The sequence below is a fragment of the Oryza sativa genome, chromosome 3 (genome assembly GCF_034140825.1).
Source record: "Oryza sativa Japonica Group chromosome 3, ASM3414082v1".
Classification (NCBI taxonomy): domain Eukaryota; kingdom Viridiplantae; phylum Streptophyta; class Magnoliopsida; order Poales; family Poaceae; genus Oryza; species Oryza sativa.
Window position 1 is genome coordinate 4,981,387 of NC_089037.1, and position 26,543 is coordinate 5,007,929.

At 42.1% G+C, this 26,543-nt stretch overlaps 4 protein-coding genes across 5 annotated transcripts; 1 reads left to right on the top strand and 3 right to left on the bottom strand.

Annotated features, from left to right (window-relative positions):
* Positions 1-1,638: 1,638 nt before the first annotated feature.
* Positions 1,639-6,457, top strand: LOC4331930 (aminotransferase ALD1 homolog). The gene is made up of 8 exons (NM_001417311.1): positions 1,639-1,813; positions 1,938-1,996; positions 2,106-2,176; positions 2,290-2,406; positions 4,876-4,938; positions 5,124-5,228; positions 5,373-5,423; positions 5,523-6,457. The coding sequence occupies exons 1-8, from the start codon at positions 1,791-1,793 to the stop codon at positions 6,354-6,356; spliced, it is 1,323 nt and encodes a 440-aa protein (NP_001404240.1). The 5' UTR covers positions 1,639-1,790; the 3' UTR covers positions 6,357-6,457.
* Positions 6,458-6,722: 265 nt separating this feature from the next.
* Positions 6,723-10,877, bottom strand: LOC4331931 (ribosome biogenesis protein TSR3 homolog). Its single transcript, NM_001417312.1, has 10 exons — positions 10,577-10,877; positions 9,979-10,016; positions 9,654-9,700; positions 9,502-9,567; positions 9,198-9,238; positions 8,957-9,093; positions 8,534-8,624; positions 7,921-7,992; positions 7,341-7,447; positions 6,723-7,255 (listed from the first exon to the last, which is right to left on the bottom strand). Exons 1-10 carry the CDS (start codon positions 10,651-10,653, stop codon positions 7,113-7,115), a joined length of 819 nt encoding a protein of 272 aa, NP_001404241.1. The 5' UTR covers positions 10,654-10,877; the 3' UTR covers positions 6,723-7,112.
* An 822-nt stretch (positions 10,878-11,699) lies between these two features.
* On the bottom strand, positions 11,700-19,267 carry LOC4331932 (low affinity sulfate transporter 3). 2 transcript variants are annotated; one of them, XM_015775292.3, is made up of 13 exons: positions 18,967-19,267; positions 15,837-18,892; positions 15,566-15,614; positions 15,282-15,489; positions 15,031-15,205; positions 14,371-14,436; positions 14,037-14,267; positions 13,341-13,467; positions 12,974-13,260; positions 12,646-12,839; positions 12,492-12,553; positions 12,332-12,408; positions 11,700-12,199 (listed from the first exon to the last, which is right to left on the bottom strand). In XM_015775292.3, the coding sequence occupies exons 2-13, from the start codon at positions 16,173-16,175 to the stop codon at positions 12,044-12,046; spliced, it is 1,971 nt and encodes a 656-aa protein (XP_015630778.1). In that variant the 5' UTR covers positions 16,176-18,892; positions 18,967-19,267; the 3' UTR covers positions 11,700-12,043. The 2 variants fall into 2 exon arrangements, with proteins under 2 accessions (XP_015630778.1, XP_015630781.1); XM_015775295.3 differs by lacking the exon at positions 15,837-18,892 and having other exon boundaries at positions 15,282-15,482.
* A 193-nt stretch (positions 19,268-19,460) lies between these two features.
* On the bottom strand, positions 19,461-24,767 carry LOC4331934 (low affinity sulfate transporter 3). The gene is made up of 12 exons (XM_015775300.3): positions 24,070-24,767; positions 23,707-23,755; positions 23,384-23,591; positions 23,121-23,295; positions 21,803-21,868; positions 21,407-21,637; positions 21,040-21,166; positions 20,650-20,936; positions 20,348-20,541; positions 20,181-20,266; positions 19,997-20,073; positions 19,461-19,898 (listed from the first exon to the last, which is right to left on the bottom strand). Exons 1-12 carry the CDS (start codon positions 24,397-24,399, stop codon positions 19,746-19,748), a joined length of 1,983 nt encoding a protein of 660 aa, XP_015630786.1. The 5' UTR covers positions 24,400-24,767; the 3' UTR covers positions 19,461-19,745.
* Between the last annotated feature and the right edge of the window lie 1,776 nt (positions 24,768-26,543).

The following is a 26,543-nucleotide window of genomic DNA, read 5'->3' on the forward strand; positions in this document are numbered from 1 at the left end:
GAGAAATTTGCCCCTTTAAATTGCAGTAATGAAAAAAAAAGTAGAAATAAGGAAAATACAGGGTTCTGACATAAATACAAGTGTAGAACAGATGATTGTAAAACATAGAAATGACCGTTTGATTGAACCACATGAAAAACATAGGAATTGGATGAGAGAAGACAGAAATGAAGTTTTTCAAGAGATTGGAACTCTTGCTAAGATTCCTCTAAAATCTCTATAGTATTGTCTATTGCATAGGAATTTCAAATGATAAAATATGATTCATTCTTTCGTTTCAAAGGTTTTCATATGAAAATTTTCTATAGGATTGAGACCCTCAAAATTCCTTTGTTTTTACTTAAAAATCAAAGGTCCTTAGAGTCCTTAAGAAAGTATCTCGATATCTAAATTTTACGCTAAACATTTTGGTACTCGGAGGTACCAGGTTTTATACCAGAATCTCTTGATACTTTATCAAGAATGGTAAGATTACCATAGAAACAAACTACTGGTCTGATGGTGGCCTGGCTATATGATTTCTTACTAGGACTGTTCAACAAATCTAGTTTAGTACGGTAAGAACTCATTGGAAGACTTTGTCAAGGCCTCATCATTCAGTGGTCAGCAAAGAAAACTTCTTTGGAGAACACATGCTAACCAATTAAGCACACAAGTAAGCCATGAATGGCAGTGAAAAATCCCATCCAGAATTATTCAGGCATTTGTCTGGAAAAGTTGCAAACGAATGACTTCTGCGAAAGGGGATCGCATTGTCACCAGAAAAGTGGCTATCCTGTGCAGTGCATCTAGCTATTAATCCTGCTTATGATTGAGGCACGAAACCATCTATTCAGAATTTCCATGGTTAGTCCTCCGTGTAACATCATTCGTTCCAATTATCTGAATCAAATAAATCGCGTGATAACTTACTACTCTCTCCGTTTTGGTTATAAAATGTTTTGACTTTTGGTTAAAGTCAAACTCTATAGTAATATTTACATTACTAAATTAGTTTTATTAAATTAATAATTAAATATATTTTTATAATAAATTTATCTTGGATCAAAAAAAATATTACTATTTTTTCTATAAATTTAGTTAAACTTAAAATAGTTTGACTTTGACCAAAGCCAAAACATGTTGAAACCTGAAATGAAGGGAATATATATTTTCTTCCTATACAGTTATTAGAACTACTAGATCTCCTGCCCAACATGTTCTTATTCTTTTACCTCCAGCCAAGAAGATATCATATCAGCATCTGAATTATCACCAATTTAGTTCTAGATGCATGGTTTGATGAAGACCGACATGGCAACAGGACAATGCATGCAAGCCCTTCCCATGGAAGTATGGAACAGTTGGTGTGCATATGATCAATGCAGGTGTAAACGCAAAAAACCAGGAATGCATCATGCATGCATGTTCAAAGGGACAAACATTGCGTAGCCAAAGACTGCCTAAGCAACTAGGGGAATCTGTTTGAACTCGCATCGCAGTCTGCTCCCGACCACGGAAAACATTTTTCAAAGTGGACCATTTGGGGTGGCAAACTTATACTTCTTTTTTTCTCTGTAGAATTTGCAAACTACTTTTCCAGACCAGCTAACTTTGCTGGGCTCTATGGATCGACTATGGATCCTGCAGCATTGATCACTTTGTCACGAGTCATGACACCTCCGTTTATGCTCCAACACTATAAATACGTCGGGTAGCTCACCCTTTCACCTGCAACTCTGCAATAGCTAGCTTGCAACCTCGCATTCTCGCTTCAGGACCTTTGCTCTCTGACAAACCTAAGCTCGATCATGCCTGTCAATATGATCTCCAAGTACGGCATACATGTTGCATATATTTGATCGATGCATATGAACAGTAGCAGTATATAGCCTGTAGTGATTTCAAGTCATTTCAGTTAGTCTTTCCCTGAATTTGTTTGATTCCTGCATCTGTAGGTTACTTGAGAAGGCTGTTCTTCCAGCACTGGATGTTGCACCTCCTGTAAAAATAGGAGGTAGATTTATCATACTATGGTTCTTCTTAATTTGTTGTTTGTAGCATTCTTGCCATCTCATGGCACGTTTAACTTACTTTTGCATGCGTGTTACTACTACAAAATTCAGGGCCTCGGCGTACGAGCGTGCTGCGCAATCCAAACATGGAGAAGCTTCAGAAGGGGTACTTATTCCCAGAGGTACAGAATTAATCACGATTTCACCAACCTTAGTTTGAGCATATGATTCTCCAGACACTTGATGATAAATTGATAATATACGTTAATTTGTGCTCCTCGTTTTGATGGTTTAGATTAGCATCAAACGTGAGGAACACCTGAAGAAGTACCCAGATGCGAAGGTGATAAGTTTGGGTATCGGCGACACAACTGAACCCATACCAAGCATCGTAACATCAGCTATGGCTGAGGTATTTATTTACTCTACTTCTGTAGTTCTGTTTTCTCTCTTGCATTGGAGCATGCATGCATGTTTTTCCTTTTCTGAAAAAGGAGAAGCATGTGTAAAAATGTTTAACCAAGGAAAGCTACATGAGGAATCTCAAGCAACAAATAGCTGGTCATCTGGTTCTTAATGGCGTAGCTAGCTAGATGGCACTGTGGTCTATGGACCACCTAAAAATTTGATCAAGATTAAAACTATAATATATGTGCTAGTTATTAATATAATAAAAATTGTATAGTGGACCACCCATTTAATTGGCCTATTACATATAGATGGATCACCTTTACTTTAAATCCTAGCTACGCCACTCTTGGTTCTTGTCATAGCACGAATTAAGAATTTAACATTTGGACACATGGTTGTTCTATGTTTTCCCGTGGATCATCTTTACTCTAAATACTAGCTACGTCATTATTGGTTCTTGTCATAGCACGAATTAAGAATTTGACATTTGGACACATGGTTGTTCTATGTTTTCCCGTCCATCAACATTAACCTTTTGTTGTTGTTGTTCACCAATGCAAAGATTCTCTACAATCGATCTGCTAGCTGCAACAGCATTTTGTTAAACTGAGCACGAATACTAAAGCAAAGCATACCATTTTGTGGACCTCTGCTTAGTACACCTTTCTTTTAATAAGTACACCTTATTAATATAATAATTATTGTTTTAAACAAGAGTGAAGTCCACTCTTGGATTATGAATCGTTTTTAAAATATTTATCTTTTAAATATGGTGACTACATGTACAGATTAGTCTTAAAAAATATTTTAATAAAATAATATATTTGTTAACACTTTTATACAAATTATAATGAAAAATAATGGTCAAAATTATTTTTTCAGAGACCGTGCTCTTATCCAAACTGACAAGTATTATCAACCCGTATGGAGTATACAAATGTAGCAAAATGGTTATACGTAGTGGGGCGAACTAGGGTTAAAAACCAGCCTAATATTAACTACTTTGTTTAATATTATATTTTTTTGTCTTAAAATAAATGTGCACCGATGAGATGGGTGCAAATTTGCATTAACCTAAAATTAAGTGAATAAAATAAATTACTTGGCCCAACCAATATTCAGTCTGTTAGCCTTCATTTTGATTTATTTTTATGACGCTACATGCTTGCTCCACCTTTTATATGAGCCAACGTACTGGTCTGAAAATTCTTAAGCTTTTTACAAAAGAGAAGCACTCAAGCAAGGGCTCACTTGCGAAGAACTGCACAAGAGGTTTCGTCCTAAATATAGAAGAGGATTACGTTGTAATATCTCCGTCCCATAAAAATTGTATTTCTAGCTCCAAGGCTTTGTCCCACAAAAATTGTATTTCTAGCCATGTGGGGCCCAACCAATTGATTCATCTATATAAGTTTCCTTCCATCCCACATAATTTGGGCTGCTAATGCTTGTAATTTTATTAAGTATGCTAATTATATGGGTTAATTCTCTCAAACTTCCTTTTAATCATTTGTATATATGGAATATGTGCATGCAGTGGGTTCATTAAATAAGGTTATTGTGGTCATTTTTCAATCCTACTATTTTGTCCTAAATTAGCTAGAAATGCAATTTTTATAGGACGGAGGTAGTACTAAACTACTACTAATATATATTTTTTTTCAAGGAAGTGTCAAGATTCTTCTTCTCCATCACTTGGAAATTTAGCTGTACCTGTCCTTTTGACTTGTCACACTCTTATCTCATGCCAAATTTGTTCACTTTTTCTACCAAAAAAACACAAACTTTGCACTCTCTATCAACCCCTTTTTCTCTTGTCAGAACCAAGATACCCTGATGTCACTGCAGAGACATCACCTCATCCACATCATGCATGCCTTCCAGTTCTCCCTCTTTTCCTCATATACTGCCATAATCTCCTGCAATTTTAGTGCAAGTGCCAAACTGCTAATGGGAAGATGACAAGGAGATTAGGAGAAGAGCACTATCATATCTAATTATTCCATGATCTGTACTACGTCCACTGCATGTGCATGGCTGCTGCTGATTTAACTAAATATGTAGTGAGCTAGCTTTGGAGAAAGATTTGTTGTAGACTAGTATCGCATTTGTGGATTGACTTGCAATTGGTGGTCAATTAATCCTAATATACAACCTAAGTGCTTTCAGATCACTGGCTGTGACACCGGCGGTTTTCTGCTCGTGATGCTGTTGACATGACAAAATGGAAAATACAATCCGATGATTGCGACTAAGGAAAATTTTAAGCTTACTTGACTTAGGGTGGGCCTATAGGGTATTGGTTTATTCCTGGAGTTAACCAATCCTAGCCCAAAAGAATTTATCAGAAGAAAGCCTAAAAAGTTCAGATTTTTTTCAGATACAATTTACTTGAATATATTTTTCTCTTAAATAGGATGTTCCATTTCCATTTTGTAGAGTAAGAAACATTTTATCCTATTTTTTGCAGTATGCTCTTGCATTGTCAACTCCTGAAGGATACCAAGGTTATGGACCAGAACAAGGCCACAAGGTAATACAAAACACTGAAAACCCCCAACTCTGAAGAAATCTAGGTAGAACATGGTTTATCATCCTTGTTTTGAAGAACAGGTTTTCATCCTGTTTGCAAAGAAAATACTACAGAGATTTCAAAGAGATATAACTATGACATTTCACTAACACAAGATATATATGCTCTTTGAAATGCATGTGCAGAATCTGAGGAAGGAAATTGCTGACAAGGTGTACCCTGACATGGGGATAAAAGAGAGTGAAGTTTTCATTTCAGACGGAGCACAGTGTGACATTGCTCGTCTTCAGGTATTGCAAGTTATTTCGCGTGCTTTCCTACTTACCAACTGATCAAATTCACTTAATATTCTGAGATGTGAAATGATACAAATCTCATCTTTCATCTTCCTTATCTAAAAAAAAAAATCTCACCATTCTTTCTCCTGGATTCAGACGCTGTTCGGTCCAAACGTCACCATTGCCGTCCAAGATCCCACATTTCCGGTATAATAACAAACCTATCCATTAATTACCTGTGTCTAATTGCGAATAAATAAATAAAGTAGTAGGATTATATGCGTAATAAGTAAACCATTCGTGCAGGGGTACGTGGACAATGGCGTGATCATGGGGCAGACCGGCAAGGCGGACGACGGCGGCAGGTACGCCGGCATCGAGTACATGCGGTGCGCGCCGGAGAACGCCTTCTTCCCGGACCTGTCGCGGGTGCGGCGGACCGACGTGATCTTCTTCTGCTCGCCCAACAATCCGACGGGGCACGCGGCGTCGAGGGAGCAGCTCCGGCAGCTGGTGGAGCTCGCGCGGCGGAACGGCTCCATCATCGTCTTCGACTCCGCCTACTCGTCCTACATCTCCTCCTCCTCGTCGTCCTCCACGCCGAGGTCCATCTACGAGATCCCCGGCGCGAGGGAGGTGGCGATCGAGGTGTCGTCCTTCTCCAAGTTCGCCGGGTTCACGGGCGTCCGGCTGGGGTGGGCTGTGGTGCCCGACGAGCTGCTCTACTCCGACGGGGTCCCCGTGGCGCGGGACTTCGACCGCGTGGTGTGCACGTGCTTCAACGGCGCGTCGGGCATCGCGCAGGCGGGCGGGGTGGCGTGCCTGTCGACGGAGGAAGGCCGCGGCGCAGTGGCGCGGGTGGTCGGGGTGTACAGGGAGAACGCGCGGGTGCTGGTGGAGACGTTCAGGTCGCTGGGGAAGGAGGTGCACGGCGGCGGCGACGCGCCGTACGTGTGGGTGAGGTTCCCGGGGCGGCGGTCGTGGGACGTGTTCGCGGAGATCCTGGAGAAGACGCACGTCATCACCGTGCCTGGCAGCGGGTTCGGCCCCGGCGGCGAGGGCTTCATCAGGGTCAGCGCCTTCAACAGCAGGGACAAGGTCCTCGAAGCGTGCCAACGCCTCAAAAGCTTCCTCGCATGATGACATTTTCTTCAGTTATACATGTACTACTACATACATACATACATACTCACTCCAGACTCGTAAAGAAAGTCGTTTAGGACAATATTTAAGTCAAACCTTAGGAATATAAATCATGAATAACTCTCAATTTGTTGAGTTTGAAAATGTAAAAATTATATGAATAGATTTGTCTTGAAAAATACTTTTATAAAAGCATACATATATCACTTTTTAATAAATATTTTTATAGAAACAAGAAGTCAAAGTTATGTTTTATAGACCGTGTCGCTGTCCTAAACGACTTCCTTTACGAGTCTGAAGGGAGTACGTAATAGCTTTGCGGTGAGCTGACATTTATACCGTCTCTGACCGGCCAAGTCATGAAGTCAAAAGTAATGCAGGTGTTATGTATCAATCAAAAATACATGTAAGATCATAGCTCAATTTGGAATAATACAAAGTGATTTCAGGTATCTAACCTGTCCATTGCAATGACTAAACCAGCTGCTGTCCATTGCAATTTCGTTTTGTTCATGTCTGTACTTAAGATTGGAACAGAGAAACTCAAATGATTTTAGCAAGCGCAACGCAATAAGGGTACTGTGATTCTTTCTGAGCCATGATCTGTCCTCAAGACCATTGAAGATTGTTTTCATTGGACATCGGAAGATCCTATTTTGGCTCGAATCACAGCACTTAGCCAAAAATTAACTTACTCAAGTACACATTTAAAAGTGCTGGACAGCTCCAAATGTTCCCTTCTGACGCCATTTGTTACTCATCACTTTCACTTTCCTCCTCACTTTCGTCATCTTGGTTAAAGTTCAGGTGGTTCAGGTTTTCCTCTAGAGGTGGCAAGCCATCGTCGGAGTCAGCGTCAGATCCTTCCTCTGTGCTTTGGTGTGATTTCTCTGCCGCTATGACGCGGAAATATTGAGGGTCAATATTTGCACTCTAAAAATGGTTAGCTTATGGCAAAAATAGCTGAGATGTAATTATTACCGTTTACAGGTGACTTTGGAACATTAGAGTTACTTGACAACCAAGAATTCTGCACATTGATTATCTCGGTGCCATTTTCACACTGCGAGTATGCTTTGAGCAGCTCTCTGCACATCATAACAACAAAAGGGTGCGAAAACATCTGGTGACACAAATCTAAAATAAATATGCAGTACATAGTATCCAGTCTTCATAAACATAATGCAGTAACAGAGAAAGTTGCAATCATTTGACCATCATATTCAGAAATCCTTGGGTACCATGGGTTCTTAGCATGATTCAGTGTACATTGTCGTCTGAAATTTGCTGGATAAAGGTAACAACACCGATACAATATAATATGCAGGATAGCTTATTTTGTCCTGTCATCACCCCAGATTAGGCCAGTAATTAGCATGTTGAAATTTGAAATGTAAACTAATATGCTTCAATCTACTTAATTGCTGTGTGCAGGTGCTGGGTTTGCAGAAAAGTAGTATATTATATATGAATATGCACTCCCTTGATCATAAACAGATACTGTGTGTCCAAAATGCACTGCCAGTCTATGCATGACAATAAAATATTTCTCTGAACTAACCTGTTAACTGACAAGAACGAGTGACCCCACTTGAATTTCCCAAGCAACAGATGCGCTGTCTCTTCCTCCCCACTGCAAATATGTATGTACCACAAGGTAATGCCTAAGTATTAAGTAACTATCCCTCCGTTCATTTTTGAAAGGCACAAATTACTTGGTACAGTCTTTCAAACTGAGCTTTCCCCATAATCTATTGCATTACTATTATTAATCAGAAATTCATGACCATATGTAAGTACATTGATGTACAAATCTAGTGGCATCATCCTTATATCACTAAACCTATAATTAGCATAATTGTTGACCAAAACAAAGTTTGAATCTTGAAATATGTGTGTGCCTTACAAACTTGAACAAAGGGAGTAATATCCTGAGCTACAAATTCACATCAAGAAGTTTAGCATGGTAGAAGGATTAAATGCTCTAAGTTAGTTAAACTTGAAATGCCAAACAGCAACACTGCTACAGAAAAATGCGTAAATGACGGCATACACCTATAAAACAGACCAATATCATGAACAGCTGCGATGAATCCAGAAACTAAACTAACTATATGGTCCAAAAGTTTAAATTAATAGCTCAGTTTAATTGTAAGGAAAGGCTGGAGATTTACCATATTATGAGGGCTGCTGATAAAGCTTCCACACAAGACAATTCACATGGACGACCATAATTGACAGGGTTTGCCGCAACCAACCATGGCACTGCAATCAAGAAGTAAACCCTTATGAGAAGGACAGACTCTCTTAGGAAACAGTGAGCAAAAATATCAGTACAAAAATAACCCTTACTACTACTACTAATAATAATATAATAATAAAAGAGCGCAAAGTTACATTACAAATTCAAGAGAAGGTAGTCCAAAAGTCACAGGAAAATGACAACTTTAGAAATAATAACTGTTATAAGATTACATGATTTGTTATGGAATCATTTTGGTACGCTTCTAGAGTTCTGGATTTAGCGCAGAAAAGGTAGGAATGATCCCAGCAACTACAATCGGCTCATTGAAGTTACTCGAATATGATGGTCTTACAGAGACGAGGAGCGCCACAACGGAGTTTCACAAAAGGGACATCACTTAATCGCGCCCACGAACAATCAACAACAGCAAGTCCTTTTCTTTGCACGATATGACGATCTTCCTTGGAAACACACTGTGTTCCAACAGGGCTGAAAGAAGATAACAAGCATGTAGTAACATCTGTATCCCAAACAACAATTACTTAAGCAAAGTATGTTTTCAAAAAGTAATGTTTTGCGGCATATAGAAGTACCTGAGAACAACACCACCAAAACCATTGGTCACTCGCAACTCCTGCAAGACAAATAACATTTTCTTTAACAACAGCTCTACCTTCCATAGATGATGCAGTGCTGGTCTTTGCCAAAAAGTATGCATGGCGACAAAGAGAAACAAAGTTTACCAGCAGTCTGACTAGAATAAGATCGATGAAATCAGATGGTTATGGCTCGACATCCATGTGCATGCAGTGTTTGTGGTTTCTCTTTATTGTTGATTTTAGCACATGATTTTTGGGGAAACATGGTTCGGATGTTGTGAACCAAAAGAGGCCATACCTTTAATAGCCCAAATCTTGAAAGCTTACGACCAGTGCATCTTTTAACATCACATTGGCCAAAGTCCTATACAAAAACACAAGAGTTCACCCACAATGTAAGTGACTACTCCATAAGATCAAATGCAAAAAGAATGCAGTGGTTGCACCTACCCACATAGCAAGCTGAATTTTTGGACCTTTTGGTTCTTCTTCAGTGTCTAATGGATAGAAAATCAAAATGACAGTATTAGTAAGCTTTCAGTTGGAGCAACAATGTAACTAATTCAAGCATATGCAGCCTGCGAAATAACTATAGTCCTGACTGTCCTCTTTAACAGCAAAGTTTCACATTAAATAGCAAAAATTGAAATACTTGAAATGCGATGCATATTCTCATGCAAATGCATCACAATAGCATACGGTAATTAACCATCTCAATCAATTCATCATATGTCGAAAGCACAAACTATTCATAAATAGCCAAAAAAATCCGTGCCTTCCTGCCTTGGAAGTGATGTCCCGGGACCATCATCCCTGAAATTAAAGAGTAAAAAGAGGGGAATTTAGTCTTATTTGTTAGTACTAGTATTAAAATAACCCTCTTTTTTGCGGTGGTGTTACAATAATCCGAACTTGCGTGTTATAAGAGGGACTTGTGACTTCAACAGAAGCACATTTTATTACATTTTGTTCTACCTCTGCAGACTGCAGTAGGAACTAAGAACATAACAGCAGCAAGGAAATGGTTTCGCAGTAGAAAATCAAAATATAAATAATTCACGAAAACCCTTGATTGTTTATAGGCAGATAACTCGATTGCAAAAACCCTTGATTGTTCATAGGCAAATAATACGAATCAAAGACCTCAAATTTGTTTGATGTCCCACGAACATGATCTTAATATACTTATATACACATGTAAAATCTAGCACAATCAGACAAACAAAGAGTCCGGGAGTTCACCCTATTCCAAAGCCCTAGGCCGTAGACAAGCAACAGCAGGAATCAAAAATCTTTGAAAGCCCTCCAAAGGGAGAGGGTTTTGGACGGAAACATAATTCGGCGGTAGATAGCAAATCGCGCGCTATAATTACCACGCGGCTTCCTGCTTGGTGCGGCGCGACGACGAGGAGGAGGAGGATCCACGGCCGCGTCTCCGGTTGTATCCCATCGCGAAGCTCGCCGGCGACGGCAGAGGTGTAGATGGAGGACCGTCGTCGGCCTCGTGGTTCACCGGCGCCCCGCCTCACCCCGGACAGGACAGGATGAACCCCTATCGACTGCGCACAAGTGTTCGCCGGAGATCGACGGAGATGCCGCCGCCGCCGCCGCCGCCGCCGCGATGCCTCGTGCTCTTGCGGGAATTCGGTTCGGGTGGGGGATGCAGGGAGGAGTGAGTGGGCTGTGGGCTTGTGCGGCATGTAATAGCGGGAGTGGGCCGTAATAACTGTGGGCTAGTGGGTGGGCCGGCCCATCACACAGTCATACTACAGCGGCGAATGACGGGAGGAACGAACACCTGCGTTACACGAGGCACGCACGACTGAGCCGTGCCACTGCATGTGGGACCATGTGGTCGGTGAGATAACTGGCTACAAATACCCAACTAATACTCCCTCCGTTTCGAAATGTTTGACACCGTTGATTTTTTAGCACATGTTACATGTTTGACCGTTCGTCTTATTCAAAAACTTTTGTGAAATATATAAAATTATATGCCTACATAAAAATATATTTAACAATGAATCAAATAATAGGAAACGAATTAATAATTACTTAAATTTTTTTGAATAAGACGAACGGTCAAACATGTGCTAAAAAGTCAACGGTGTAAACATTTCGAAACGGAGGGAGTATATAATGATCCCTCCGTTCCAAACAATAAGGCGTTCTGAAGAAAAATAAATATTCACAGGTTTTGCCTAGTAATTAAACTTCTAATATAGTAATATATACTATTTGAAGGTATTTTCATATGATATTATTTTTATAGTTGTCATTCCAGTGGAAAATCTACACCAAAACCAACTAGAAAATTTCGCCACAAATCTGGTGGCAGTACTTACTCCTACCATGTACACGAAATCTAACTCTTGTTTAGGTGTAGAGCCAGAAATCTAGCTCTTTTGGGGACGGGAGGTGTACCATGCTAGTGTGTTGGACAAATGAATTTTGCAGCATAGTAGCTCGGATTTTGCCAAAACGCACAAACTCGAGTACAAATTAATTATACAAACTCGATTAATATAATAATATTACACAATCATCAGTTCCAACACTTAAAACCTGGCATTTGCTCTTCACAAATGCATCCGATACATCACAAACCTACAGCTATAGTGGGGAATTTAGACGAACTCGGCATACTAAGTTCAGACAGACACAGTTCGTCTTCCCCCAACAGTTGCACGTCGCACAATCCATGAAGCACCACACTACAGCTGAAGCTGCATCATCGTGCAGCACTAGCACACAACACAATCCTTTTGTAGCGTACCACGAAGCACTAGTGTCTCTCTTTATTCAACCACCGGAGAGACCATGCACACGGTGGATTCGATTCAGCAGCATTCCAGGGCGTTTCCCGCCTTGTTTGCCAGGCAAGCTTCCACGGCTTCGCCCACCGTGAGGAAGAACCATCCTTCTCCGATTCCGTCGACGAGCCGTGCCAGTTTCATCTTGTGGATCACCTGCCATCCAGGCTTGGCTATAGCCATCTGCAAGTGGGGTTGTTTTTCAGGACAAGGGCGAGAGCATTTCACCACAGCATCGGCCAGCTTTTCGGAGGAAAATATGCAGTGCAAACTCTATACATATGTTGGAAACCTGAGCATGTTGGTAACGCTCACCTGGATGCCGAGACACGCCAGCTCCTTGTGCAGTTCTTCCAGCGCCACAAGACCTGAAGTATCCATGTTTACCACATCTGCAAGATAGGAACTCACATGTCAGGATAATGCTAGGTAGAGATCACTCTGACAATAGCCAACTTGTGTAAATTTCATATACTTGACATGTCAAGAACGACCGAGCAAAATGCCTCGCGCTCATCGGTTACCCATCCCATGATCCTGGAAACAGGGAAAAGTGAATTAATACCGAGTCATCCAGCATTCAGGTATTCCCTTTTGTGATCCCAATTGCTTGTGATTAGTGTCTGTACTTTTCTTTGATGGAACTGGAGTTGACGAAGCAAAGGAATGATGTTTCAATGCGTACGGTCAGTACAGTCGGTGTTTCGTGAACCACTGGATACTGCTTGACGTTACAGAAGATTTCTGTGCCCTGAAGCCTCCCAAGAATCTCTACTTGAGGCCAAATCGACTGTATAATGATCTTTGCAAAGGAAACAAGAAGCTGCAAGAAGAGCTCCACCAAATCAGAATTGCATAAGCATGCATGCAAGAAATGAAACTTCAACATACTTCTGATGAATCAAAATGAAAAAAAAAATACAGTAGTAAACTTCAGATCAAATGAGGGATCAGTACTGCAACTGAAAGACCAATCTCCACTGATCCGAATAGAACACCAAGGAATGATCCCATGCATGTGAGGAAGTCCATCTTGTCGACTTTCCACAGGAAGCAGACTTCCTGCACATTGATCAATCCTGGAAGAGCTGACAGAATGATTGATGCAAGGATGGACACAGGTGTGTAGTACAGGAGCTTTGTGAGAAGCTCCAAGGCAACCATCACAGTGGCAGCCATGATAATGTTTGAAACGGTTGTCTTGCAACCAGCAGCGAAGTTCACAGCTGTGCGCGAGAATGAACCTGCAGATAATTACCAAAGTAAAGTTTGATGGTTGAACGAATCTAGGAATGTACATACGATCTGCAGATTTTTTATTCACCTGTTGCTACATAGCATGATGATAAGGATCCTGCTATATTCATGAAGCCCATTGCTACCATTTCCTTATTTCCGTCCAACCGATATCCATTGATCGCTGAAAAAGAGCGGCCAACAGCAACAGCTTCCTGTCATAAACAACACAGACCAGAATAGTTTTCTGAAACTCAGTTTTCATATGGACCTCCTATTGAGTGATTCTGAAATGCTTAGTGAGTTTCTACTAATAGCTGTCTGAACTCTGAATACTCCTTTAGGCTAGACTTATTTATACTTTTAATAATTTCTGCAGAAGTTCATTTAAGCTTATGCCTACTCACTTTTTTTTGTTTAAAATGAGTAGTTCACTTCATAGCTTTATATAAAATAAAAATAGTGGAGGAGTCAATTTTCTCTAATTAATGCCTGATGAGATTTTAGGCCGCACACGTTTCTGTTTGTAAAAGTATATACGCACTACTCTCTTGACAAATACGCTGCAGCACTAGGAGTATAGGAGTAAGTCACATTATTTCTTTTGAAGTGCATTATTTTTAGCAAGGAAGCAAAGTTTTGATACAACAACCTGAGTCTAATTTGTACAAAAGGCCTAATAAATTATAAGAATGAAGAAACAACAGGATTATCTTCTTCTTCTTCTCGTTTTACAGGGAGAGGAGCAGGAGTGCAGGACTATCTTTGAAGGGTAAACACGTACCGTCAGAGCAATCACAGCACAAACAAGAGCAATCTTTGCACATTCGGCAGCATAGCCTCCTTTGAGATCTATCTGCTCGACAGAACTTGCATTAATACCTGAATTCACTTTTTGTATAATCTTCACGCCGTGCTTATCCGCTCTTGTCGCATAGACAAACAGAGTAGATAGTGCAACTGATAGTACAGGTGCAATGGCAGAGACCCAAAAGAGTTTCTTGTACTTCCTTCCCTGAAAGTATTCGTTCTCCAAGATCAAGATCAAGATCGAGAGAGAGAGAGAGAGAGAGAGAGAGAGAGAGAGAGAGAGAGAGAGAGAGAGAGAGAGATCTTACAATGAATCTCATGGCAAGAATGAACATGAAAAAGGAACATCCAATGAAGACGTTCTCCGGATGCCACTGTCGTTACATGCCAGATATAAAATTGCATACAAAGGCAGCTCAAATATAAGGATTAATGGGGCAAAAGCACGCTTAGGTAACATCCTGACAAGTGAGAACTAAAGTTACAATTACTTATATATAGTATATACTCATGATTGCTTTGTTACAAAATCTGTAGAGAATAAATTTGCAAGGCTATAGTAAGTGTACTGGCTAAGTATATGTCTAAAGAATTGTAGTTTTATGCATGCATCAGCACTTCTCTCCTCATGATTACTGAAAACCTCAGCAACTGAAGAAGCAATTAGCTCATACTATTAAGTAGTAAGAAATACTAAGAACTATACTGATGAGCTAGCAGTTTTTTTGCTGTTGTCATGCATGCTGAATTGAGTAGCTAATTTCATTCATACAGCTTTATCTCTTTTTGTGTCGAAGGGAACTTGTACCTATTTTTTGGCTTGATACTTTGGACTAGTTAATTTCATATGTGTTAAAGCTTATAATTTTAATATTTTGTTTTAGTGATCATATTATGTGTTATCATAACTTCCAGGCATATGCCTGCGCATGCACAGGTTCAGATTGAATATAAGGGCAAATACTTACTGTTTCGTGAACTGAAACCCAGACTGCCTTGGTGACAGAGACGACATCAGTTCTATTTGTAAAATGACTAAGTCCAAGCAGCCCCTTCAGCTGCTGTAATCCAATCACAATAGCAGCTCCTCCCATGAACCCGACGATAGCAGCATGTGATAGAAAATCCACAAGAAATCCCAGTCTACAAGAATCAATGCAAAAGTCAGTTAGGGAATGTAAGTAAGCGCATTTTGATCAAAAGACGGCAGAGACACTACCTGAACAGACCAAATGCAAACTGAAAGACACCAGTAAGGAATGTCACGGTAAAGACCATTTTTCGGTAGAACGCTGGATCAACAGATGGGTCAACTATCTTCTGAATCATTGATGAAAGCAATAATGACACAATGGCAACTGGTCCAATGGCTATCTCCCTAGAGGACCCCGTCACAGCATATACAAGAGGTGGCACAACACTTGTATCTTACCACAAAATAAAACCATATGTCAAAAGAACATTTAGAACACATAAAACCAAGTTAAATCTGCAATGACTTACAAAGACCATACTGAGGATCCAGTTTTGCCAGAGTTGCATATCCAATGCTCTATAATAACAGGACAATAAAACAAGTCAGAAATATCTGAATAATCTAGGCGAATTCCAACCTTCTAAGTAAAGAAGTCAGTCACTACTGACGACTTGAGGAAATGCATCAAGGAATTGATAGAGAAATCCCAGGAGTTTGCTCGATTCAGACAAGATTCATACACAATTTGTGCATATATGATAACAATAGTTCCAGTCATCTCAAAAAACAAACAATTACCTGTGGAATGCTAAGGCTTGCAAGAGTTAGGCCAGCCATGAGGTCACTTCGAAAGAATTTCAGATTGTAGGTTTTCCACCAGTCAAGTATTGGAAACAGACCCTGTAGAACAGACATCACATACACAGACAGTGTGAAGCGCTTGTCTGCACCTTGCCAACGGAATGCCTTCCTGAACATGCCGGTGAGATCATTCCACAGGCTTGGGTGCTCTGGCCCTTGCAGCAGCAAGTCTGCAAAAGCTGTCCCTATGGGCACAGATGACTCACTTGCCATGGGCTCCATGGCTGGTTCTGAAGTGTTTGGGTGAACTCCCTGAGGAAATGGCTGAAATTCCATCACAATGTATCGGTGCCTCCAAGATTGGTGAGCTGTGAGGATGGCAAGTCCATGTGAACCTTAGGTGCTTCAGGTGAATTTGATTGCTCTAAGGTGGCCATACAAGGTGCCATTTATAGTGCTATGGTTTATGCTGCCACCTATTGAAGAGTGAAGGCAACACATCCTAAAGGGCATGTGCCTGCTGTTCTAAGGTCATATTCAGTTTGCAAAAATGAAGCTCCTTTCATTCCGATAATTGAATTGATAATGATGAGTTTTCTTTGGCTATGCAAGTGTGCTTCTACTAGCCTAATGATCGTGACTGCTTTGCAAAGTTTTTTTTTTTCTGACAGAAACGAATGATCCAATCCCTGGTTTGTTCTCCTCTTGTACTTTCCAGTAGTCCTGCAGTTAATTACTTGGGGTTTGTTATATGAACTTTACACTCAAGACTTTGGATAGATATCCATGCTATAAACCTCTAGCAGTGCATTTGCAGAACAATAAGCGGGCCCAAATTCCTTTTTATGAATGTTTATTCATGATTTGGTATTTAGGCTAAGGGCAAAACTGCTCAAGTAACAATTGTTAAATGTTGTGAATAAAGGGCACATCATGTTTGCTTAGAGTAACTTAACTGGTCCATTCTCATCTCACTGAAACTTGGACCTTTCACCTTTGCTTCTAGAAAAGCAACTTGTATGAATGCATAAAAATTATTCTGGTGCATTATTGTTTGTGATGGACCATGCTGGAGCTGCTCACAGCAACATTGCCCACAGAGGTCAGAACTTGAACTGTTAGTCCAAGTAGTGAGAATTGTCATGCCAACCTTCTCCAAGGGAGAAGCAGGCAGCACTTGAAAATGTTTTAAAATCCAAGGAGAGAATTCTCTAGTACAAGCTAGTTAAACTTAAATAGTTAAATTGGCTGTCTGGCTGATTGCGTTGTGTAACAAAAACTTTTTTGCTTTCTTCTAATATATTGACGTGCAATCCTTTTGCGTGTTCGCGAAAATAGTTAAACTTAAATAGAATGAGATTAATTATTCACTAAAATAGCATGTGCAACTTTCTGATTAGTGGGCTAAAACAATAGATCACCCTAGCACTCTTTTTAGGGAATACGCAAAGGCTTGCACATCTTTGTATCAAGGAGATAGTTCAACATCCGGCCGTGCTAACTAGCAGGCCACAGAAAAATTACATGGGTTTCTCCCAACAACTTTTGCGACCTAACAGAGCTACCGCGCTCAAACTACCAGTTGGGGCAGTTTGATCCCTGCAGTGACCCCAGGGCCGCGCTTCTTCGGCAATAGAGTTGATTAGTTGCACCCAGTTTCGGGATTTGATATTGAGGACCCGATTGTTGCACTCTTTCCATAGAACCCAAGCCACTAGGATCACTATGGAATCAAAACCTCTTTGTAGTTTCTGGTTGAAGCCTTTCCTCCAAGCATTCTGTAAGGCTACAATAATCTGGGTTCTGGATTAGCAATAAAGATGTCCTGGGCTACTTCCCTTATTGGGGTGCATGCACCAGTTGTTTCACTCAAAATCTTCTTAGCTTGATGGAGAAAAGTAGACAATTCACTTATACGAGAAAGGGTAGACAATTCACTTATACTTCAATACTCTCCCTCATGTCTAGGTCCCTTTGGCTTCAGATGTTGAATATAAGTGGGCATAAATCATTAAACTGAAACTGCGCTAGCTAGGGTTCGAACTTGGAACCTTTGGGCTCTAATAACATACTGAGTTGCATGCAATGGCCAGTTCATTTAAAAGCTTAAGTTGGTGGAACTTCAACACCATTTGCCAACCAAGAAACTAAAGATACAACATCCATGGACAGAGAAGAATATTACACACAAAATAACAGCCAAATATTTTTCTCTTTTACGAAAGATCAACAAAAAGGGAGTTAAATTGTATTAGAACTTTGGACAATTTTTCATAAGTCGAGTTAGTTCACAGCTGATTCTTGTTTGTATTCAACTTTGACCTCCATTGACTTTCAAAGAACAAATTAGGTAAACTTTACTGTAGCAACAGCATAATAATTGATAAGTGGATAACAGAAACTCTGATCTGTAGCACACACACGGCAGGGGGCTTATAACTGAAAAGTGCCTCCAACCTTGCCTGCATATAATATAAGCAATGATTGCTGAATCTGCAGTAGTCAGATGCTTGACACCACAAATCCAAAGCATTTATCGACCTCTCGTCCTTCCTTTATGCAAGATCTGACGTATAAGATCCTAAAGTATATGGAGCTTGCAAGTGCCCCGACACTTATCGCAAATTAAATGGTCCGACCTATGTTTTGAATTAAGTTGACCCTACCAATCAAACGCGTGAAAGGAACAAATGGAGCTTGGCAACCATGGTAACCACATTCCTGGTCTATTCTCCTTTAATTTAGAGGGGACATAATGAGCATCACACCAATTCCAACCCAGATCTGGATGCATAACGAGCTACTGCACAAAATCCATCATACAACAAACAAAACAGTACTCTGCGTGTATCAAAAAGGAATTAGACACTTGGAAGTGGTGTGACCACTATTATATGGAGTATTATGGAGTGAAGATTGCCCTTGGTCGAGATGTACCTTTCTCACGTTTGATTTCAGAGTCAACTCCCAAAAAAGGGGGAAAAGTATGCATAAAATGTATTATTGATATAGCACCCATAGGCTGCTTTCCCCATTCATCAGGGTGCGAATTTCTGCTTTAAAAAAAAAAACGTAACTTCGCTGCAGTAAAAACAGCACTTGTTTCTCGAGGAAATCGGAAACGAACCTGAGTACGAGATCAATCTGGAATTGGAAAAGCACCTCGTTCCCCATAGCGGCCTTCCGCCGCCTTCTTTGCCCCTCATCCTCCTCCCGCCGCCTCTTCTTCCCCCTCTCGCTCGCTCGCCATTTGCCGCATGGCTTGATACAATGATACTACTACCCCTGCACCGATGGGTTCGCCGAACTAGGGCGGCGCGGGATCGGCGGCCGTCGCCGGGAACTAGACGAAGGAACCCCATCAACTTCTCCGTGTTCGCACCGATGGGTTCGCACGACGGCGCCGTCGCCGTCGCCGGAAGGGAGGCGAAGGACACGCGTCACCGGCTGGTGATTATAACTAAGCAGGCCGTCCGAGTGGGCCCACAGCAAATCCTATGATGGGCCGAGACACTGAACAGTAGGCCCATTTGGCCGGGTCTTTGTTGTATTTCAGTAAGTAAAGTATAAAAACCCAGGTTACGAAGAAAAGGAAAAACAATCATCTGTGTTCGAGTACACTGATCCAATATAGTTAGTGGCATTAACCATCACAAAGTATTTACTACAAATTACAGTGGCAACAACACATTTATTAGTGAGCGCATTGGTTACTACGGAACCATCACACTGCAGTTGTTATCGCAGTAACATTTCTTCGATGCTTACTGCCTGCAAAGCATTTTTCTAACTTCTATAGACATTGTTCACTCTGGAATATTGAATGGCTGGATGCAAAGCACTAAGCAGCATCACTTATGTCTTAATATGGTGTTAATCCTACTAAGTACTACTAACACACACACCTCAGCATTCCAGAGCAGTGCCCTTTTGCATAGTTACACAGGCTTCAACCGCTTCACCTACTGTCAAAAATATCCAGTCTCCTCCTACCTGGTCAACCACACCTGCCAATTTCATCTTCTGGATCGCTTGCCATCCTGGGCCGGCAATGGCCATCTGCAGAGCAGCAGAGAGGTGTTTCAGCACAAGAACGAGAGCATTTTACTAGGAAATTTTGGGAGCTAGTACTTATATCCATCAGTCAACTACTTCACCTGTATGCTAAGAGATGCCAGCTCCTTGTGTATCTCTTCCAAGGCCGAAATCCCTGAAGTGTCAATGTTTACCACATCTGCAAATCAGAAAGATGGGTCAGATTTTCTTTTTCTGAATTGTTCAGTAGCACCAGTTTTCGTTAGAAAATGGTGAAGTTATTTGTGTTTTGTAATTTGTACTGACTTGACATGTCAAGGACAACAGATTGCACCCTCTCCCTGGCCTTCTCATCAGACGTCTCGACTTCTTCTCGTATCCATTCGATGATCCTGAATGAAGAACACATATTTGAGCATTCCTACTCAAACATTACAAACTCATATAAATTTTATGAGATTGACCATTCCTACCTTTCTTTGATGAAAGTGGAGTTGATAAAGCACAGGAATGATGTATCAATCCGAATTGTCAATACACTCGGAATCCGGCAAGCAACAGGGTACTGTCTGATGCTGCAGAAGATGTTTGTCCCCTGAAGCCTACCAAGAACCTCTACCTGAGGCCGGATTGACTGTATGATGATCTTGGCAAAGGAGATGGCGAGCTGCATTGAGCGATCGATCCATACCAAGTCATACAACTGACATAAAATTTGCACAAATTTCGACTCGAAACCAAGCTGCATCTATGATCCATCCGGCATTGATCTTACCGCTACGGCGAGGCCGATCTCGACTGATCCGAAGAGCACGCCGACGAACGCGCCGAGGCATGTGAGGAAATCCATCTTGTCGACCTTCCAGATGCTGAGAGCCTCCTTGATGTCGATCAGGCCTGGAAGTGCCGACAAAATGATGGAGGCCAGCACGGCTATGGGTGTGTAGTAGAGCGACTTCATGAGCAGCTCCAGCGCGATGAACACCGTGATGGACATGACGATGTTGGACACGGTTGACCTCGCGCCGGCGCTGAAGTTGACGGCTGTTCGTGAAAATGAGCCTGAAAAATTTTGTTGACGTCTGTCAGACACCAGCAGTATTTATTTGATTTGATTTGATTCTTCTTCAGAAGACTGCATATAGGTAGCTGTAATTGTGATCACCTGTTGCAACGTAGCACGAGGAGAGAGATCCGGCCACATTTGAGCATCCCATGGCGATCATCTCCTTGTTCCCGTCGAGTTTGTACCCTCTTATCGACGCGAATGATCGTCCAACAGCAATGGCTTCCTGCAAAAGGTAACACAAGAATGTCAATAAATCACTGCATCTTCATCTCTTCTTTTCAATTTTTTTTTCTTCTCTTTACTATAATGACCTGTTCATGGGCCAGCAGGCCCATCTGAGGCCCAAAATTTTTTTGGACCTTGGGCTTACATTTTGGGCTGAAGTCTTTTCAGGCCCAGATAAGCCCACGAACAGGCCCATAGAACGCCCTGATGGTAACTGAAGAATTTTACTGCTACTTACCGTGAGGGCGATGACGGCGCAGATGATGGCGGTCTTGGCGCAGTCGACGGTGTACGGCCCGCTGAGGCGAAGCTGGCTGGCGGAGCTCGGGTTGAGGCCGGCGTGCACCCGCTGGATGATCTTGACGCCGTGCTTGTCGGCCCTCGTCGCGTACACGGCGGCGGTGGACAGGATGACGGACAGCAGCGGCGAGATGGCCGACAGCCAGAACAGCTTCTTGTACCTCCTCCCCTGTGGCCACATTTTGCAAACCCGTTTCATGTGTTAACTAACATGCATGTGTGCTCGATCCTCTGATGATCATCAGATCATGGGAAGATTAAGATATGTTTCTTTTCTCTTAAACAGCAATTGGATCGGAAGAGATATTTGGTTTGATTAATTGATTGTTCTTACAATGAATCGCGTGGCGAGGATGAAGATGAGGAATGAGCATCCGATCAAGAAGTTGCCGGGGTGCCACTGCAATGCCATTAGATAAAAGAGAGAGCACATTAGAATATTAGATACAGCAGTTCATCTTTTATTTTCTTCTTTGTCTGAATATATTCAGACAACAGTTGAGCCGAGCATAAGCGGTGGGGGGTTGACATAAAGGCACGCGCTATGTTTGTCCATTAAGTAGTATCCAAATAGTAAACAGTGCACGCATGTGGTCTTGTTCTTCATCCACTGAAGCCTGATTATTCTGTACTGTCAAGTTGCATATTCATTCCAAGTACTCGATTTTGATTGTTTATAGGCTTCTGGTTTTGCTCATAAATTCTCTTTGCTCAATCGTGTACCGACCAGGGTTTCCCAAACCACCGGGGCCAGGGTTATCGCGCCCCGGCGGTAAGCACGGTTACCGCGCGGTAACCGTGGTAACCGTGAAAAACCGTGCAAAATTTATCAAAAATTCAAATTATTTTTTAAATTTATTTGAATTTGAGAAGGTTACCGCGGTATTTATATTACCGTACCCCCGCGGTAAGCGTGGTAACCACGGTAACCGCCGGTAACCGCGCGGTAAGGTAAACCTTGGTACCGACTACTGAATACCAACAACCTATGCAACATCCAACGATCTTTTCTAGGATCATTATATAATATATAACTATTAGTAGTAGTTCAGGACGATACACCAAATTGATTGAGCTGGGATTAGGTGCTAATTGTTGTCTTTATTTATCTCATTTTACTATGTTCAGTCAATCCAGGCACTGAAAACTACAAAATTGGTTTAAGGATTCGACAAAAAAATATCCAACCCAGAAAGGGTTGCTCGTTTGTGATGCGTGCACCTCTGACCTCCCTGCATATCACGGGGAGACTACTGAAAACCAACTTGTCCCTCCCAACCAATATCCAGACTATAATAATGCACAAAAGAACAACTAATAAGCCCCGAGTCTTTTGTCCAATCATATCGGTTGTAACAACGAAAGGGACGCCATTTCTTTTCAGGTAGCATTCAGTAAACAGGTTAATTTTCTAGGAGCCTTTGAAATGCAGATGAGAAGAAACTAACAACCGAGTCATGACAAAAATAAGCAGACAAATAATGTCGAGAGCGATGTGTGCATGTCCATGCCGTCGTTGTATGTCCCTACACTTTAGTCGATCGTTCATTCTCCATGGACGATTATTTCATCACTGTGCATCTATTTGTCTTTGTTCTTGTTCGGCTTAACTGTAGTAAATGATTCTGTTCTACTGGAGTCTGGAGGCTCACCGGGTCTCGGAGTGCAGAGCAGACAGCCTTGATGACGGAGACGACGTCGGTGCTGTTGGTGAAATGGCTCAGCCCAAGCAATCCCTTCAGCTGCTGCAGCCCGATCACGATCGCCGCTCCTGCCATGAACCCAACGATCGCCGCGTGCGACAGGAAATCCACCAGGAAACCCAACCTGCGGCGTAGCAAAAACGATCGTTGGTAGCCTGAACAAGTATAGCAACTGGAGTGGTATACAGAGAGGTTGGTGTTCGTCGTTGTACCTGAACAAGCCGAAGGAGACCTGGAAGACGCCGGCGAGGAAGGTGACGGTGAAGACGAGGGCGCGGTAGGTGACCGGATCGACGGCCGGGTCGACGATCTTGGAGACCATGGACGACAGCAGCAGCGAGACGACGGCGACGGGGCCGATGGCGATCTCCCGCGACGTCCCCATGACGGCGTAGATCAGCGGCGGTACCACGCTCGTGTCTTGACGATGGCCACATAGCAAATAGCAAAAAAAAATGATGCAAGAATCGTTCAGGAAAAATGAGGAGAAAATTGAGTTGTTTTTGTGCAACGAAGCTGAAGTATTGATGCTTACAAAGACCATACTGAGGGTCCAGCTTGGCCAAATTGGCGTATCCAATGCTCTGCAGGATGGATCATATCCAAGGGATAGCATATGTCAGATAAGAACGAGACAGCTCTCCCCAATCCCCATCTCACTATTTCTAGGCAAAAACTATGCATGCTCTGCTCCAATGTTCTTCTGTTTTTTACTTCTTTTTTTTCTTTACAAATCGTCTACATCTATCATGATTTTTCAGACTCCAAGTTTTTGATGCTGTAGAAATCATTAATGGTGTCAAGACAAAATCTGTTTGCAGTTGCTTTTCTGTTATGCTGGTTACTGCTACAGTATTATGGGAAGGGTATAAAAAAAATAATAAAAGTTACTACGTACCTGAGGAATTCCAAGGCTGGCAAGAGTGAGGCCTGCCATGACGTCACTCCTGAACAACTTGAAGTTGTAGGTCCTCCCCCACTGCAGCACGGGGAACACGGTCTGCAGCGCCGTGAGGGCCCACCCCCACCGCGCCGGCGGCGTACGGCCTGCTCCTCCGCCGCCGCTCGCCCGCGGCCGGAACGCCTTGCGGACGACGCCGACGAACTCCTCGCGCACGCCTGGCGGCTTGGGGCTGCTCAGCACGAGCCTGGCCGTGTCCGGGTGCCTGGATACACCGAATGTGGACACCGTCACCGGCGTCTCGACCGCCGCCGCCGTGTCCTCCATGGCCGCCGCTGCTGGCTACAGTAGCAGCTACTGAAGTGTTTGGGGGAACTCCTCCTCGCCTCGCTGGCTTTAAAGCCGTAGTCTCGGCGACCACGACTCCTGGCGTCTGGCCGGGCGCGTCTTGGAGGGGAGAATCTCTTGAAGGCGAGGTGACACTGGCACGCGACGACGATCGCACGAGAGGTTGCGAGCGAGCGAGCGAGAGCTTAGAATTCCTCTCGTGTAAGCATCAAATGTATGCCCCCGATCGCGATGCGATTCTCGGGAACGCGTGGATGGACGGATGCACACAGGAGGAGAGAGGAATTCTCGTCTCGTCTCGTTTCGCTCTCCTCTCCACTGAGAGGAAGGGGCAGCGCTGCAGGTGTGGGGAGGAGGAGCAAATTGACCTATTGCTATTTATGGGCTCGGGTGGTGGCACGGTCATGGACACGGACACAAAGCAGGCCACATGCATCGGTGGGCGCCCGGGCGGCAATATTTGAGTGAACTTTTTTATATTCGGGTATGATTGGCTATGCTGCCTTGCATCTGGTGACCAGTTCGGAACAAACTGCCTCCATTAATTCCAGATTCTAGCTATTCCTTCTCATGATAGTAAAAATAAAAAGGATCGGTCGTGTCTAGCTAGGCATGTAATTTGCCTGGACCCAGATAACTGGTCTTTTAGTCTCTTCTAGCTAAGGACAAACCTGACATATAACTTGAGCAGAGAATTGATTCTTGTGAAGAGTGGAAACCACAACACAGCAGAAGTCGCATGACACCCCAGGTTGTTGGGCTGGACAGAGCGAGAGCGGTTTCATCTTCTCTCCCACCATTTCTCTCTCCAACCCAAAGCCATAGATAGAGTCTAGCGTACTATATGTTGTATTTTTTTTTACTTCTTAACAACGGGGTTTTTAGTGTAGGCGTGTGGCTTGACATTTTTTTTTCTGACATAGCTTCTTAGGGTTATAGTCTTATGATTTTTTTCTGCTATATTAGTGTGAAACATTCTTGTGCGGGTTATTTAAAAAGAAAACATGATACCCCACATATACCTTCACTAGATTAGAATACCATACATCACAGTTTACTAGAAATTTCCCTATAGGAGGAGAAAACAAATAATACAATGAGAAAGGATCATATCACATGGTGGCATACATCTAACTTTTGCAACCGGGGTTCAATATTTCAGAACAGAATTTCTGAAATTCCTATAATAGTGGGTTTATGGGTCCCTCAGATGGGATATTATTTTGGCAAAAAATCATTTTTAATTAAAAACTATATTGAAATGTAAAAAGAAACAGTTCAAAGTTTTAACTTATTTTAGTTCAAAGTTTTGTTTCTATCCCCCTTCCCCGCGGAAATAAATGCGCAAAAAGATAGATTGAACCCGTGTTGCAACAAGAGAACAGTGAACAGAACCAAAACTAGAGCATTTATCCAAACAAATATTGTTTTCGTGCGAAGTGGCAACTACTTTTGGTGAGATAAGCCGCGGACAGCTTGGCAGAGGTGGTACTCTACAACAACGATGACATGGCAGCGATGGACATGTTCATGTTGAGGAGACATAGATTGTCCGTCCAGCATGAGGCAAGTGCTTGGCGGTGATAAGACGGTTGTGTGGACTAGTTTTATCCCCTTCCTTTGCTCATGGCAGAGTGAAGGAGCTTTTGGCATGGAGATGGAAAAGGCGGGCTAGCTAACAATGTTTGAAGCGATGAGGAAAAACTTGAAGTTAGTCTTCTAATATTTTATTTTCGGTTGTTTGTTTTTCTATGTATCGGTTATGAGATGTGGAGTGTATGCACTCGTGTAACTTTTGGTTGTATATATATCCATTTATGGAATAGAGGCTGGATTTTTATCCATTATTAAAAGAAGTTCTCAACTCAAGTATTCTACAATCTTCAACAATTGTCATACTTTCTACAGTTATTTTGCGAGGTGGCAAAAACTTCCTTAGTTCCTTGCTTTTAGAGTTCAAACCTCGATCCAATCATCCGAAGGATCGAATTGGCATGAAAGACTATTGGATGTTTTCCCTTCATGTCAAAGTTCTACTATATATTCTCAAGTACCACTACTTGTTTGAAACAGTATTGCTCTATGCTACTGCATACAAAACAAAAATTAGTAATGTTAGGGAT

Coding starts and splice junctions, on each gene's coding strand:
- LOC4331931 (NM_001417312.1), bottom strand. CDS start 10,653: ATGGGATACAACCGGAGACGCGGCCGTGGATCCTCCTCCTCCTCGTCG. Junction 7,448..7,920: donor TCGTTCTTGTCAGTTAACAG/GTTAGTTCAGAG, acceptor TATGATGTGCAG/AGAGCTGCTCAAAGCATACT. Junction 7,256..7,340: donor TCCAAAGTCACCTGTAAACG/GTAATAATTACA, acceptor TCCGCGTCATAG/CGGCAGAGAAATCACACCAA.
- LOC4331930 (NM_001417311.1), top strand. CDS start 1,791: ATGCCTGTCAATATGATCTCCAA. Junction 1,814..1,937: donor CCTGTCAATATGATCTCCAA/GTACGGCATACA, acceptor CTGCATCTGTAG/GTTACTTGAGAAGGCTGTTC. Junction 5,229..5,372: donor GTGACATTGCTCGTCTTCAG/GTATTGCAAGTT, acceptor TCCTGGATTCAG/ACGCTGTTCGGTCCAAACGT.
- LOC4331934 (XM_015775300.3), bottom strand. CDS start 24,399: ATGGAGGACACGGCGGCGGCGGTCGAGACGCCGGTGACGGTGTCCACA. Junction 20,542..20,649: donor AGATCGGCCTCGCCGTAGCG/GTAAGATCAATG, acceptor CGCTCAATGCAG/CTCGCCATCTCCTTTGCCAA. Junction 20,074..20,180: donor TGTTGTCCTTGACATGTCAA/GTCAGTACAAAT, acceptor TCTGATTTGCAG/ATGTGGTAAACATTGACACT.
- LOC4331932 (XM_015775292.3), bottom strand. CDS start 16,175: ATGGAATTTCAGCCATTTCCTCAGGGAGTTCACCCAAACACTTCAGAA. Junction 15,206..15,281: donor TTTGCATTTGGTCTGTTCAG/GTAGTGTCTCTG, acceptor TGATTCTTGTAG/ACTGGGATTTCTTGTGGATT. Junction 13,261..13,340: donor ATCATGCTATGTAGCAACAG/GTGAATAAAAAA, acceptor AATTATCTGCAG/GTTCATTCTCGCGCACAGCT.